The following is a 14,090-nucleotide window of genomic DNA, read 5'->3' on the forward strand; positions in this document are numbered from 1 at the left end:
TTTGTATTCAATAGTCACCATCTTTTAATTAAGCAATCAATCACATGAGGAAGCATAATGAACACAGCTTGTGACAAACACACTGTTACAACAAAGCTTTCTGGTATAAATATCACTTATAACATTAAGGTAGATGTACAAACCCGCCTTTAGGCTGGGACTTGCAAATAGCAAGTCTTCCTCTTAAAAGTCTGTCCGGTTATAGATCACATCACTGTACACCAAATATGGTATGCATCCTCCCACTAAACTCATGATTTGATCAGCCAAGTATTCCATCGAGTTTGTTGAGGCATTTGGAGTTCACTTTAATTAGAAAACATTTATACATTAAAGCCAATTCCTAAATTCCTCTATTATAGAATAATTCTGTTTCTTCTGTACATGACAGAATTTCTGGTTCCAGGTCTGCTCGCTTTATCTGAAATTTTTAGAAAAAGGGAATCAGTAATACTGTATCCTGATAAGTGTAAGTTAATCTTCTATACTTCAATCTTTGTACTAATTGAAGTACTGTATTCAGAAACAAGACTTCAAGACATTTGAGTTTTTTGTTTTGGGGTTGGTTGGTTGTTCTCTGACATGTTTTAGAAATGTAAACATAAAGGACGTATTTTACTTCAGTTTAGAGTTTAGAGTACTCCTGATATCTAACCAGAGCTTAATTAAAGTTGTCTCAATTCCCTGTATTTGAACGACTTACCCARGAGAATTTCTGCTGTGAGCTGAACAATTGGGAAGCTCAAAGGAAATAAACCAGCCATACTCTCAGTACATGCTTTCCCAAAGTCCCATCATCTATGTCCAGTTTATCCTTGTTGCCAAAAGAGATTAACAAAAGAATGCCAGAGCTCTTAGGCTAAGCGAAGCCACTGGAAACTGCAAGAGCTCCCTTTACGATTTTCTGAGAATATTGACATAGTGCTGCTAAAGGACAGGAAATAGCATCAGAAAAGCATCTCAGACTCCTCTCACATGGCCTTCTCTAGAGCCCAAAGTTCCAAAGGTTACAACCTCCCTTTAAAACCTGCCAGGAAGGAGTAGTTACTCAGGGAATAGATTAACTTAACCATTTGGTAAGGCAGGGTGAAGAGACGACCTTGCACAGCTAGAGGAAAGGGATGTTACATGTATTGGTTTATCTCTTTGATGAGCTCAGGCTTACTTTGTGTGAAAAAGATTCTTATCTAAGACCTAACTCACTCCAGCAGGACTGAAAATAGTGCTGAGAGAGTCTTGGTTTTAATCTTTAAGAAGGCTCTACTGGCCTTGCTTGTTTCAGACTATTGAAGAAGTCTAATAAATCTAAACTGGTAAATAATACTGTAAATATAAATGATACCCACTGCAAATTAGATATAACAAGTTCCGTAGGTCCACACAGGCCTTCACAAGCAGCCTCTCCATCACCTCATTTTGGATACATTAACAATTTTAATCCCACTGATTTTTGCTACCTGGGCTTAGACTGCTGTCATAGTTACAGACTGACTACTTAATACAGTAATAATCCTAAATCAGTTCTGGTGAAAGGACTTACCTCACCACACTGTGGGAACATACTAAGTGAAACTGGTAGCATTCCTGTCAGTACTGATGTAATCATCATCATTCTCATTGAAGCCAAAGCATGCGGAGTTTTTACAAAGTTTGCTCTGTCAAAGATATGGAAAAGACAAGTAAGTATGTCAATTCTGTCTTGAAAAATAATCTGACAATGAAATAAAGAACATTAGCTACTATTTTACTGCACTAAAGTTAGTAATAACTTAGGTTTATAAACCCTAAAGGTGCTGCCTTATTTTATTCCCTAATTTCTTACTCTCAACTTCCCATTCTTCCCCTTTGCTTTGGATTTCTTTAACCGCAGCATTTCTTGAGATAACAATGACAATACAAGATCAAGAATGTAAGCAGCAACATCAAAATGACAAAAGAACAGAAGATGCATTAGTACTTTAAAGTATTTCAGTCCTTTGACTCAGATTTTTCTTGTAGTACCTTCTCTTTCTTTTAAGATTTAGTTCCTCTTGGCAGTGCTACTTAGCATCATGCATAAATTTATTACTTCATATATTTTTAAAATTTATCTTGCATCTGCATTTATGTCTTCTGTTAACAGGCTTCTCCAAAGCTAATTAAATGAGATATGTGATCCCCATCAAAAGCTGAAGGCAAGCTAAAAACACTCTGATAAAATATACAGTGAATTCTTCTTAGAATATAGGGGTTTAAAATGTTGCAAAAGCCATAAAAGTTTCATAATGTATGGCTGGCTATCTGGGAGGTGAGGTCCAGTTCCAGTGACAAATTCAAGTCTTATATCATCTTTCAAGGAATAATAAGTCTAAGGTAAGCCACACTCAAATCAGTCAGGGAACCTACATGCTGGAAAATCACCTGTCAGAAGAGCAGAGACAAACTTATGTTTCCTGCCATGTTTCATGCCTGTTTCCATTCATGTTTTCAGGAGAACAGAGGAAATCCTCATAGCTTTAGACAACCTCCCGCAATCCAATCAAAGCATGAGTGCTGACACAATCTGATTCACTTAGATAAACAAGTGAATTAACTCTGAACAGAAACCTCCAAGATAATCACTTCTACCAAAGCAAGTAATATCACAAAAATAGGAGAAAATTAGCAAGTGGTAACAGCCAGACTAAATACCAGAATATACCCTAACCAGGCACCCCCATCCCTGTTGTAATACCTCTTACCTTCTCAGAAAGTACATAAACACTTCTGGCAGGAAGAATGCTGTCCCAAACAAGGCTGCTCTTGACAATGCTGTTTCTTTTACGGCCTCCAGAGAGGGAGAAAAATAAATGTTCAGAGCAGTGCTCCCTGCAGCTTCAATACTGCATGTTTCTGTTAGAACTTTTCCGTCTAATACTTCAGAGTTTCAAGCAATAAGTAAGTGAAAATATTTGTTAGAAGGTTTCTTTTTATAAATGGAAATTGAACTCCTTCATTTGACAAATATTCCACCTGTGACTAATAAATGCCTTAAAAGGAAGGTGATGCTACTGAGGTCCCAACAAGTTTTCCCATAATGACAACCACTGCGCTGAGATCTGCCTTTTTAGTGTGCTGAACTCCTTTCAAATGTTCATACCTTCTGGGCCTCTTACCTATATCTTATCGAATTTGAAATTCTCTCTTCTGCTGCCCACATATCTTTATGGTCACCTAGCTGTTCCCGCCTTCCCCTGGACACTAGTATTGAAAGGGAGAGTCACTGAGAGCACAAAAAAAAGAGGTCTCCTTGCTCTAGTTCCTTTTGTGCTGAGCTCTACAGTGGATGCTGACAAACAAGGTAGGGAGCAAGTATCGGGACCTTTTGGTCCACAATTAGATCCCAAGGATGAAATACATTACTACACTGTAGATCAGGACACTAACCTTTAGGAAGCACAGCTTTTAAAATTATTGTAGAAGATGCATATACCCTGTACAAGTCTTTTTCCTGAGGTGCACCATCAGAGAGAGAAGCTCCAAGAGCCATGTCTGTTCTGATGTGACCAGGGAGAACATAAATCACTATTTGTATCCCTGTGTTTCAGCTCTGGCACTGACTGTATTGGGCTGGAGGGGCTGCCAACCCTTGGAGACACAAGACAGGCCCCAACCTGGTTCCAGAGACCTGGTCCAAGTTTACCCAAAGATTCAGCACCTGATTTGGGATCAACACTTAGTAGTTCCTCATTTCAGCATGTCTAGCTCTATCTTAGCTTATCTCAAGCTTAGCTCTTTGACAGGCAAATAAAGAGAGGCCTCATCTTTGCCTACCTTCTCACCAGCCTTCTGTGATACTCCTACTACTTTGCCATTCTTGTCCATTACTTCAATTCCATTCTCAAACTCTGGACTTCTCACCACTGCCACAGTAAACGCACACATCAAGCCTGTAGAGTTAAAGAGGACTTTGCTTTGAAAGATGCTTGATCTAACAAGACTATCTCAGTAATAACAATCATATTTATCCATTTGAAATATCAACAATTCACAATCGAGTATCCTGGCAGATGAAGAAGAGACTGCCCATAAAAATCTACCTGGAATCTTAATACTTGTTTCAGAAGCTTGAAAGAGATTTTAAGGCCCCAAGCCCACAAGCTGCTTTATCACAGAATCAGAGAATGCTTGCAATTGGAAAGGACCTCTGGAGATCATCTAGTCCAAACCACCACCTCAAGCAGGGTCACCTAGAGCACCTTGCACAGGATCGTGTCCAGACAGGTTTTGAATATCTCCAGAGAAGGAGTCTCCACAACCTCTCCGGGCAGCCTGTTCCAGTGCTCCGTCACTCGCACAGTGAAGAAGTTTTACATTGTGTTCAGACAGACTTCCTGTGTTTCAGTCTGTGCCCACTGCCTCTAGTTCTGTTGCCTGGCGCCACTGAAAAGAGTCTGGCCCCATCCTCTTCACACCCTCCCTTAAGATATTTGTAGATATTGATAAGATCTCTCTCAGTCTTCTCTTCTCCAGGCTACACAGGCCCAGCTCTTGCAGCCTTTCCTCATAAGAGAGATGCTCCAGTCTAATCATCTTTGTAGCCCTATGCTGGACTCTCTCCAGTAGTTCCATGTTGCTCTTGTATTTGCCCAAAATTGGACACAGTACTCCAGATGTGGCCTCACCAGGGCCGAGTAGAGGGGCAGCATCACCTCCCTCGACCTGCTGGCAACACTCTTCCTAACGCACCCCAAGATACCATAGGCCTTCTTGGCCACAAGGGCACATTGCTGGCTCATGGTTAACTTGTGGTCCACCAGAACTCCCAGGTCCTTCTCTGCAGAGCTGCTTTGCAGCTGGTCAGCTCCCAGCCTGTACTGATGCCTAGAGTTATTCCTCCCTAGGTGCAGGACCCTGCAGTTGCCTTTGTTAAACTTCATGAGGTTCCTCTCCACCCACCTCTCCAGTCTGTCCAGCTCTCTCTGAATGGCAGCACAGCCTTCTGATGTATCAGCCATTCTTCTCATTTTGGTGTCATCACCAAACTTGCTGAGGAGGCACTGTGTCCCTTCATCTATGTCACTGATGAATAAGTTGAGCAAGACTGGACCCAGTACTGACTCCTGCAGGACACCTAACTATAGGCCCACAACCAGACTCTGCGCCCCTGTTGACAACCCTCTGAGCTCTACCTTTCAGCCAATTCTCAATCCACCATACTGTCCACTCACCTAACTCACACTTCCTGAGCTTACCTATGAGGATGTTATGGGAGAGAGTGTCAAAAGCCTTGGTGAAATCAAGGTAAACAACATCCACTGCTCTTCTCTCATCTACCCAGTCATTCCATCATAGAAGGCTATCAGGTTGGTTAAGCAGGATTTCCCCTTGGTGAATCCATGCTGACTACCCTAACCACCTTTTTTTCTCCATATGCTTAAAGATGACATCCAGGCTGAGCTGTTCCATCACCTTTCCAGTGATGGAGGTGAGGCTGACTGGCCTGTAGTTTCCTGGGTCCTCCTTCTTGCCTTTTTTTGAAGATTGGAGTGACACTGACTTTCTTTCAGTCCTCAGGCACCTCTCCTGTTCTCCATGACCTTTCAAAGATGATGGAGAATGGCCTAGCAACAACATCCACCAGCTCCCTCACCACTTGTGGGTGCATCCCATCAGGGCACATGGATTTGTGGGTGTCAAGTTTGCCTAAATGACCTCTAACTCAATCCTCCTTGACCAAGGGAAAGTCTTCCTCTCTCCAGACTTTTCTCTTTTGTCTCCAGAGTCTGGGATTCCATTATTAGTATGGACATTCCATTGGTAGTACAGACACTCAAGGCTTTCATCATTACTATCCATTTCACACCGAGAGCACATTGTGCTTAAGAGAAAGGGGACGAGTTTGTGTTGTGCATGGATTTTGTACAGAGCAGTGTAAAATTCAGTACATAAGAAAAATAAAAAGAATAGGGAAGGCTTGCGATAAAGCTTGCATCCTTGACTTGGAAGGGAGAGTGCCAGGGGAACACTGGCTATAATACATTCTGTGATTGTATTTCTCCGCCCAGCCATGTGCCTCAGTCACAACTGGCAAAGCTTCAGCTGGATTCTAGAGATTTGCTACAGAATGAGAACATTTCAGCCTCCTTCATATCCAGCATGACAAGGTACCTGGAAATATCCATCTCACAGCCACTAAAATTATAAGCCTGAACTACCCACACACATAAAGGCCATATTGAATGGGAGTTTTTAATGCAACTGTTTTCTCCTTTCTATTTTCTAGACCAAGATCCAGGGCATCACTTGTTGAGCTAACCTTGTTTGAAAAGACATTTCTTTTCATTACTTTTTGGCAGGGCTGCTCAATAAAGATACCAGTGTAACACATGAGGCTTTTCAAATGCTAGACTAATATTAATCAATTACCCTCCAGTTTCTCTCTAGACCTAATAATAATAATAATAATAAAATAAAATAAAATGGACGTACATTCTAACATCCCTTCCAAAGGAAACAAGTCAGTGAGCTTTTATGCAGATCTTCAGAAAGGTTCAGGTAGCCATCTTGTGTAAAAAAAAAAATTTACAGTGAGGGTAATCAAGCAGTGGAACAGGCTGCCCAGAGAGTTTATAGAGTCTCCATCCTTGGAGATACTCAAAACCTGCCTGGACATGGACCTGGGCAACCTGCTCTAGCTGCGCCTGCTTGAGCAGGGGTGTTGGATCATATGATCTCCAAAGGCCCCTTCCAACCTCAACTATTATGTGATTCTCTGTGATCAAATAGTTAAACTTATACCAGTACAATTTCACTATGTCAATAGAGTTATTCCTGTAATGAATGAGACTTATTATCTTGCAAGGTTAATAATATTCTGATGTAAGACTCACTCACTACTGTCAGCAGTTACACAGCCAGCAGTAGCCCCAACCTGAATAAGGAACTATGGTAGTGCATAGCTAGAGTTGTGTTGCACTCTGGGGTCATGTATGTACCACATCAGGTGGTGTCAATATTAATGTCATTGCCATCTTCATCGCTCCTGGCAGTCTTGGTGGTTTTGACATAACGTCTGAGTTCACCCAGCCAAAGGAAAACACCAAATGCATCCCTGGATTTCTTTACGAGAAATAGTTGCACACAGTGTATACAAAGGTCAGAGCAATGCCCTGAAGCTTTAAAACTACAAACCAGAAAGCATCAAATTAAGGACAGTTACACTAATCAGCATTAACTCTCACACAGAAAGGACAGTACCCAGCAACAGCAGCCAGAAAAGAAGGCTGGTAAACAATGAAGACCATATGTTTGTAAGGGCAAGAAAATTTTACAGTCACAAAGGGCAGCACGTAGCCCTTGGACGAGCTGTTAGATGTATGGTTTCTTTTTACTCACCAAGAAGAGGAGCAGGCAAAAGTTTTCTGATGACCAGCTGCGTTAAGGGACTCTTCAATGTGTATCGATTCATAAAGAAGATAGGAATAGCCTAAGGTATTGGGAAGAAACAGGTATCTTCTATTAAAAAATATATAAAATATTTTAATATGTGCAACAGTTTAGGAAAAGGAGCCTGCAACTTAGCACTTAAGAGATCATCTACAAAAATAAACAAATGCTTTGGTTTAACAATTCAAAGAAATACACACAGTCTATAGTTGCTGAGAAAGATTTTGCTAATCACTGTTTTATATGAGAATAGGAATTAATATGGTAAAAAAGTATTAAAGACTTTTACGCAGTGGACACTACTAGCATGTATGCAAAGACAGAAAAAAAGAGAACAATTATCTCTCACTGATTGCTCTTAGCTATCCATCCAATTGCCTCTACAGTACATGTGCTGCTCTCTCCCCTAAATCACGCACTTGGTGCACTTGTCAATTCATATCTCTCTCCCTGTAGTTTCAACCCTATTTTATATTTCCATAGCACATTTCCTGGAAAGTTTTATTTAGCAATAAACGGACAGAACACCAGCTATAGCTAAGAGTTTCCCTTGGGGGACAAGGTGAAAGAATGCCCGCATTCCCCCGTGGGCACAGCTGCCTCCCCAGACCTCTGTAACCCCTGAGCACTACAAGTCTTACTGTTTTGCCTAGTGGACAGAGGAGAAAGCTCAGCTAACAAACGCAGGAATGCCCATATTTTTCCAACAGAATGTTTACAGAGAGCATTGTTCAGTGTGGAGAGTAAGGAAATGGATTCTCGGGACATCAACACCCACAACGCAATATCACCAGAGCTTACTCTGATAAAGCAGACTTTGGAAACCACACAGCTATTTCACCACAGCACTGCCCCTCAGCTACCTAGCTCCTCTGAAAAGCTAATTAATCTGTGTCCAGTGCAATATTTTCATGATTGTGCTGATTCTGAGGTCTGAGCTATCTCCAGCAGCACAGCAGCATGGAGCTTTCATCACTTGTTTAGTTAGCCAGATCTCTTCCAAAGATCAAAGAGTAACTACAGCAACCCAGTGAGTTATTCTGTGTTTATAAACTCTGATCCAGTTTCTCCTCACCACTCATTTTCTAAGCTCACAAAATAATAAAGAAAAGGACATAAGAGAAAGAATCAGAGGAAGCCAAGCAAGGTATTGGCCAATGGCTGATCAAGAAAACCCTCCTATTCTCAACAGCTCTGGGGGTAGACATCAGGGCAGTATATACAGAACACAACCCTGAGGGCTATTTGGCAATATGATTATCTCAATGCCTACTCCTTGTCAGCATATCAAGAAAATGAGCACTAAGAAAATACATACACCTATACATGCTGCATAGGCGATAGCACCCAAGCCGTAGAAGACTTGCTTTTGTTGAACAGAGTACTCCTAAAAAGGACAGAGGAAACATACAGTGTAAGTACACTTGTAATACACTTGTAAAACAAAATGTAGTCAAAATGTATTATTCCAAAAATAAAAATCAATACATACTTCAGCCTTCTTGGAGCCATTTCCATTGATTAGGGTGAATCCAGTAGTATATGTGTGAAACACAAACTGCAGAAAGGACAGACTGTAACTAAAAATGAATTTGGAACGGAGTCTAAAAGACATGCAAATGTAGAAAGAGACAACTACCTGACAAAGAAATGCATTCCTGGCTTGGAGCTGAAGTGATGAAACAATAACCTAAGAGGAAAACCCCACAGAAAAATTAGTTTTAATGAATCTAGGAGTTTCTGATCAGCAGAGGTTGGCTGGAATTGCTATGTTACTATTTGCAACATTGTCAAAGGCTCCAGGCCACACCAGAGGCTGTTTGCCCTGGTTCTAGTCTAACATACTAGAACTTTCTTGCCACAGATGTGACACAATCACTTTCTCTAACATAAAACACAGAGATACAGTTATTAAAACATTGTGTATAAGAATATTTAGGCAAGATGCTATTTTACTCAAATTAAAAAAATATATTTGTACCAGTCAAGTTTAAATAGATGCAGCAGAGTAAACTAGATAGTAGAAATAATAATTAAAGAAGAGAATGAGTAAGGGTCATACAGTTTTGACTGATGAGTATAGAGATACTAGATCTAACTAATCCAAGATCTGAGATTTTAGTAGTTACTTCCCAAGTCTTAGTCTAGTTTAGACAATGAATAAAAACCTCAGCTATAAACTATGGTCTTTCTTGAGGTCTGACCTACTAGCACACTTTTACCTCAACATGTGGAGTACTCTCAAAGAACATCAAAGTCAACTAAGACATAGCAACTGTAGAGTAAGAGAATGGCAGGGAATGTGCAAAGCCTCAGAGGAGGATCAGTAATTCATTTGTTACTAGTGGATCACACTACTCCTATTATCAATGACCCAAACTAATCTAACCAAATCTATGAAAGAACATTAAGCTGTAAATATTAAATATTTCCGTTACTGTTCTTAATGTAAGTCATCAAGACTTTCATTATTACACATATTCACACAGTAACCTGTACATGGAATTAAATATCTCAATATGTATACTCATATGTCAAATACTTAGGCGAACACACCTAAATTATAAATGTGCATGTAATTAGAGCTACAAATTTTATCAAGCAAGAACGGTGCAATGTAGGTGAATTAGAATTTATGAGAAATACATGAAGAATTTATTTTCACACCTTTTGTAATTTCTTAACACCAATTTTCATGGGCAAAAATACAAACTATGTAAGAGAAAACTCACATTTTGGTGCTGAACATCAGAGCCTACTGTGCTGTCTCTTTCCAAATACAGTCCCATTTTTTTTTTGAATCTAAACAGACCAAAACCAGGCCTTGCACTTAGTGTCTAATGAATTTCAGCACCTTACATATAAAAGCTGACCTTCATGCAAGATCAGTTGCTCTGAATACTGCCAAAGCAAGGTAGTGAACAGTCTGGACATCTAGTATGATTCCTTAAGGGCTCGATAACTAGAAAGTGACTCAGTCCTTCCTAAAACCTACAGTTCTTCTAAAAAGTTTGGGCTGAAAATTCAACTGAGAAACCTAAATCCTCGCATTCCCTTTTCCCCAAATGTAACTTTGAAAAAATGCAAGCATGTGACACATTAGCATCTTTCATCATTACTCACCAATGGAAGAGATATAGGCAGGAAAGCTGAAAAGAAAAACAACTTTATTTCAGTAACAATAACTCCTGTGAGTCTAGATTCATGGTTTTGAGAAGAAAACTCCCCCTAACTTCCCTCCTTAGTTTCAGCTGAAAAGAAAACACTAACCCACAAAACAGCATCATTTCCACGAACTGCAGTTCTGATCTTTGTCTCTCAGTCTTCATTCAAGAACTGAGAGCACCTTTCTCAGCTTATGGCCAAAAAGAAGTTCTTGTGAACTCCACTCAAGTGGGCTACCTGGAAACTGAGCTCTAAAGGGAAACTGCTTCTCCTCCCTCCATTCAAAAGCAACAATGTGGGAACAAAGGCCACGTATCTGTGGCCAAGATGAATATCTGTGAATGATTACATAAAGTAATGAATAAACAGATAAGCATTCTTATGTCTGATTAATTATCTGTGGTATCTTGTCTATATGTCATCCCAAGAAGAGCCTACCTGTCACTGCAGCAATCAAATTCATATAGTAGCTATGTGCACCAAAGGACAACCTAAAATAAATGTGGACTGTTTTACCTGTGAAGGCATTTGGGTACTCATTATGTAGTGCCAAAAAATAGAGACTAGTCAGACCAATTCTGCCCAGCGGAGCAGATGAACTGCAGGTAACATGCCTCTTCTAGAGCACTGTGGGAATAAATCTTCAATAAAAGATAAATGCAAGTAACAGAAGTGAAAGTATATATTATATATTTTTCTATACAAAAAGAGTATTACTATAGCATCACAGTGGTTGTCTACTACGAGCCATTCCCCTTTGATGCTTCAGTCACACACAGAAAAACTTTTCTCAAGGGAACTGACCTGGAGGTCTAAACAAAACAGGAATTACGTTGTTTGTATCAGGATGCACGCTAGACTGAAAGGAAGAAAGGAAGAAAGGAAAAAAAAAAAAAAAGGAAGAAAGGGAAAATTAGACCATCTTTGCCATACTTAAATAAGAAAGAAAAAAAATAGATTTCTAAATCTTTTGCAAACTTACCAGGCTTAGCAAGAAGGCCTGCTTCATCTAAATAATTTGAAAATTCGATTAGCGATCAAGTTTTGGGAGAGATTGAATAAAAACTTGTTTTTAAACTTATTATAGATATCATTTTTCCAATAACTCAAATTTATATGGAGTGCTATACATATATAAGTATATATATACCCCCTTGCATTATTTTCTCTGTGAAAATTCCCCCTACATACTCATGGCTCAATATAATTTACTCATATTCCATGTGCTGACTAGTAGCACTAAAGCATACATTATGACAGAACGAAAAGCAAATTTTAAAAAGTTAAGTTAGCATATAGATTATATGATTATATACCATATAGAGAGAAAAAAACTTATATATAGAAAGAGATCTCTATATAGGAAATATATATGTGTATATATATATATATATATATATAAATCTATATATAGAAAACAACCAATATTTAAATATGGCCAAAAGCCTAAACACTTATTGTTAAGATTTTGTTTCTTTACAGAATCACAGATTTTTTTACTTCTCCTTTGGCACTTTAACAGTTAGGGTACTAAATGCCACATGATACAGTTGAGTCCTGACTGAATCAAAAGAAAAAAAAATCTTCTAATGAAACAAGGATTTAGTACAACTTTCTAGAAATTCTGTGAGTAGGTTTCCCACCCAAGTACTGCTATTGCTAATTTTATGAGGTGCGAGACCCAGTCAGCCTGCACTCTATATGAGGATGCAACATCAAAAAATTCAAACAAGTAYGGATTTTGTGTATTTCTCACTTACATTATCTAAACTTGGGACAGGCAGCCTCAAAGCAATGATTCCTAGAGTGATTTGAGAGTTCCTTTTAAACTTACATTTTAAAGTTTTAAATAATACAACATGCAAATAAGTTTTCTTCAGGATGACAAAACTGAAATTTGGCACTGAAGTTAGTAGTCATTCAAGGAAATTCTGAACAGATTCACAAATTAAAATCTCTGTAGTAAAGCGTTTTTCCAGTGTTACCCATTGTATCTGTATCTCAGTATTCTGTCTGCTAGATCTTTTCAATATCAGCTTTTTCAGCCATGAAAAAGATACCTCTCTTTTCTATAATCTGCACTCCAAAATACCTGATTGTTGTGAATGGGCTCACTGAGAGTCTTTCCATTGCTTTGTATGGATAATCTGCTTCTTCTTATTTCTTCCTACATTTAAGAAAAAATAAAACAGAAAAAATAGGTCAGATTTAAATAATCTAAAGCACAACATATCAGTTAAAACACATGTTAAATACGAACACAAAATGTCAAGATAATGCTCCTTTCTGTCCTTCACCAGAGCAGTGAAGGCAAGAACATGCATAGATGTACAGTCTCTTTAAGACTATAGAAACTTTCAGATTACTCAGACTCCCTCAGTGCTTTTATCTTCCAGTCTTTAGTTCCATGACAAGAGTACCCCTGAACTCTAAGCATATGGGCAACCCCACCAAAATTAAGAGCATTATTCTTGTTTTTATTCATGTGCACTGGCAGATTCAAAGCTTTAAAAGGTTTTCACCAAAGCAACAATCTAATCTCCCCAAGAGATAACTATTCAGGAATGAAAATCCAAACCAGACTTTTCAACTCGCTAGGAACCAGTCACATCACTACATCTTCTTGCATCTTTATAAATGTGGAATCAAAGTTTGGAGTCCTACACTCTTTCCTTAAAACTTGGTTTAAGCTTTCAATTACATGAAAAAAAGGTACAGAAACTCAAAGATAATAAAATTGTAACCTTAGTAGCTTTCATTTTGGATAGCCTACGTAAGTAGTTCCCCTTAGGAGAACTTGTGAGATTACTTGACTTTTCTTCAGGGAGCAAATCTTCATTTGCAACAATGTATCTTAATTCAAGGTGTGATGAACTAATGCCAGATCTCTGAAATACATATACATATAGCCATATATATACATATATATATATATATAGTCATGCCATATCGATGTGTTTGTGTGTATATATAGACAAACACACAACATACTTACTCTGTAAGCGACAAGGAAATTCCCACGTACATAGGCTTTGATTGTATTATTTTGATTTACCTTAACTTTGCCCTTTAAAAAACAGTCAAGCAATAAAAACACTTTCAACAAACCCACCAGTGAACTCTCATACCATGTGCTATAGTTTTCTCTTGTGTTCTCTGATAAAACTACATAGAAGGACAGAAAAATGCACCTTCTGCAGAAGTTTGCCATATTGTGACAATTCCCGGAGTTTAGCAACTTTATACTCCGTGGCTGAAAGGCAGCAATAACTATCGTTAAAGCTATTGCTGTCACTCTCCAGTATAAAAGGCCCTAGGACGCGGCCGCGCTCCCAGCGAAGAGGGGGGCGCGCTTGGGGCGCGCGTGTATAAAAACACCAGGCGCGGTTTCAGACGCGCCGCGCCGCGCCCCTCCCCGCCGCGCCAGGGCTCCGCGGGCCCCGCGAGGCCGCCCGCAGAGACCGCGGCGGGGAGCGGGGCGGCGGCACTCACCGAGGAGGCGACGAGCAGCAGCGGGT

At 39.4% G+C, this 14,090-nt stretch overlaps 1 protein-coding gene across 1 annotated transcript; it reads right to left on the reverse strand.

The window, feature by feature from the left end:
• Positions 1 to 14,088, reverse strand: SFXN4 (sideroflexin 4; the record flags this gene model as incomplete). The annotated part of the gene is made up of 13 exons (XM_085319101.1): positions 1 to 421; positions 1,541 to 1,655; positions 2,721 to 2,806; positions 3,793 to 3,908; positions 7,357 to 7,447; positions 8,726 to 8,794; positions 8,900 to 8,965; positions 9,047 to 9,097; positions 10,531 to 10,556; positions 11,377 to 11,431; positions 11,555 to 11,581; positions 12,665 to 12,739; positions 14,065 to 14,088. Coding segments are annotated over 13 exons (879 nt in total), but the record flags the coding sequence as incomplete, so codon positions are not given.
• Between the last annotated feature and the right edge of the window lie 2 nt (positions 14,089 to 14,090).

This window comes from Rhea americana, unplaced genomic scaffold, assembly GCF_003343005.1.
Source record: "Rhea americana isolate MKP2758 unplaced genomic scaffold, rheAme1 scaffold_57, whole genome shotgun sequence".
Lineage (NCBI taxonomy): Eukaryota > Metazoa > Chordata > Aves > Rheiformes > Rheidae > Rhea > Rhea americana.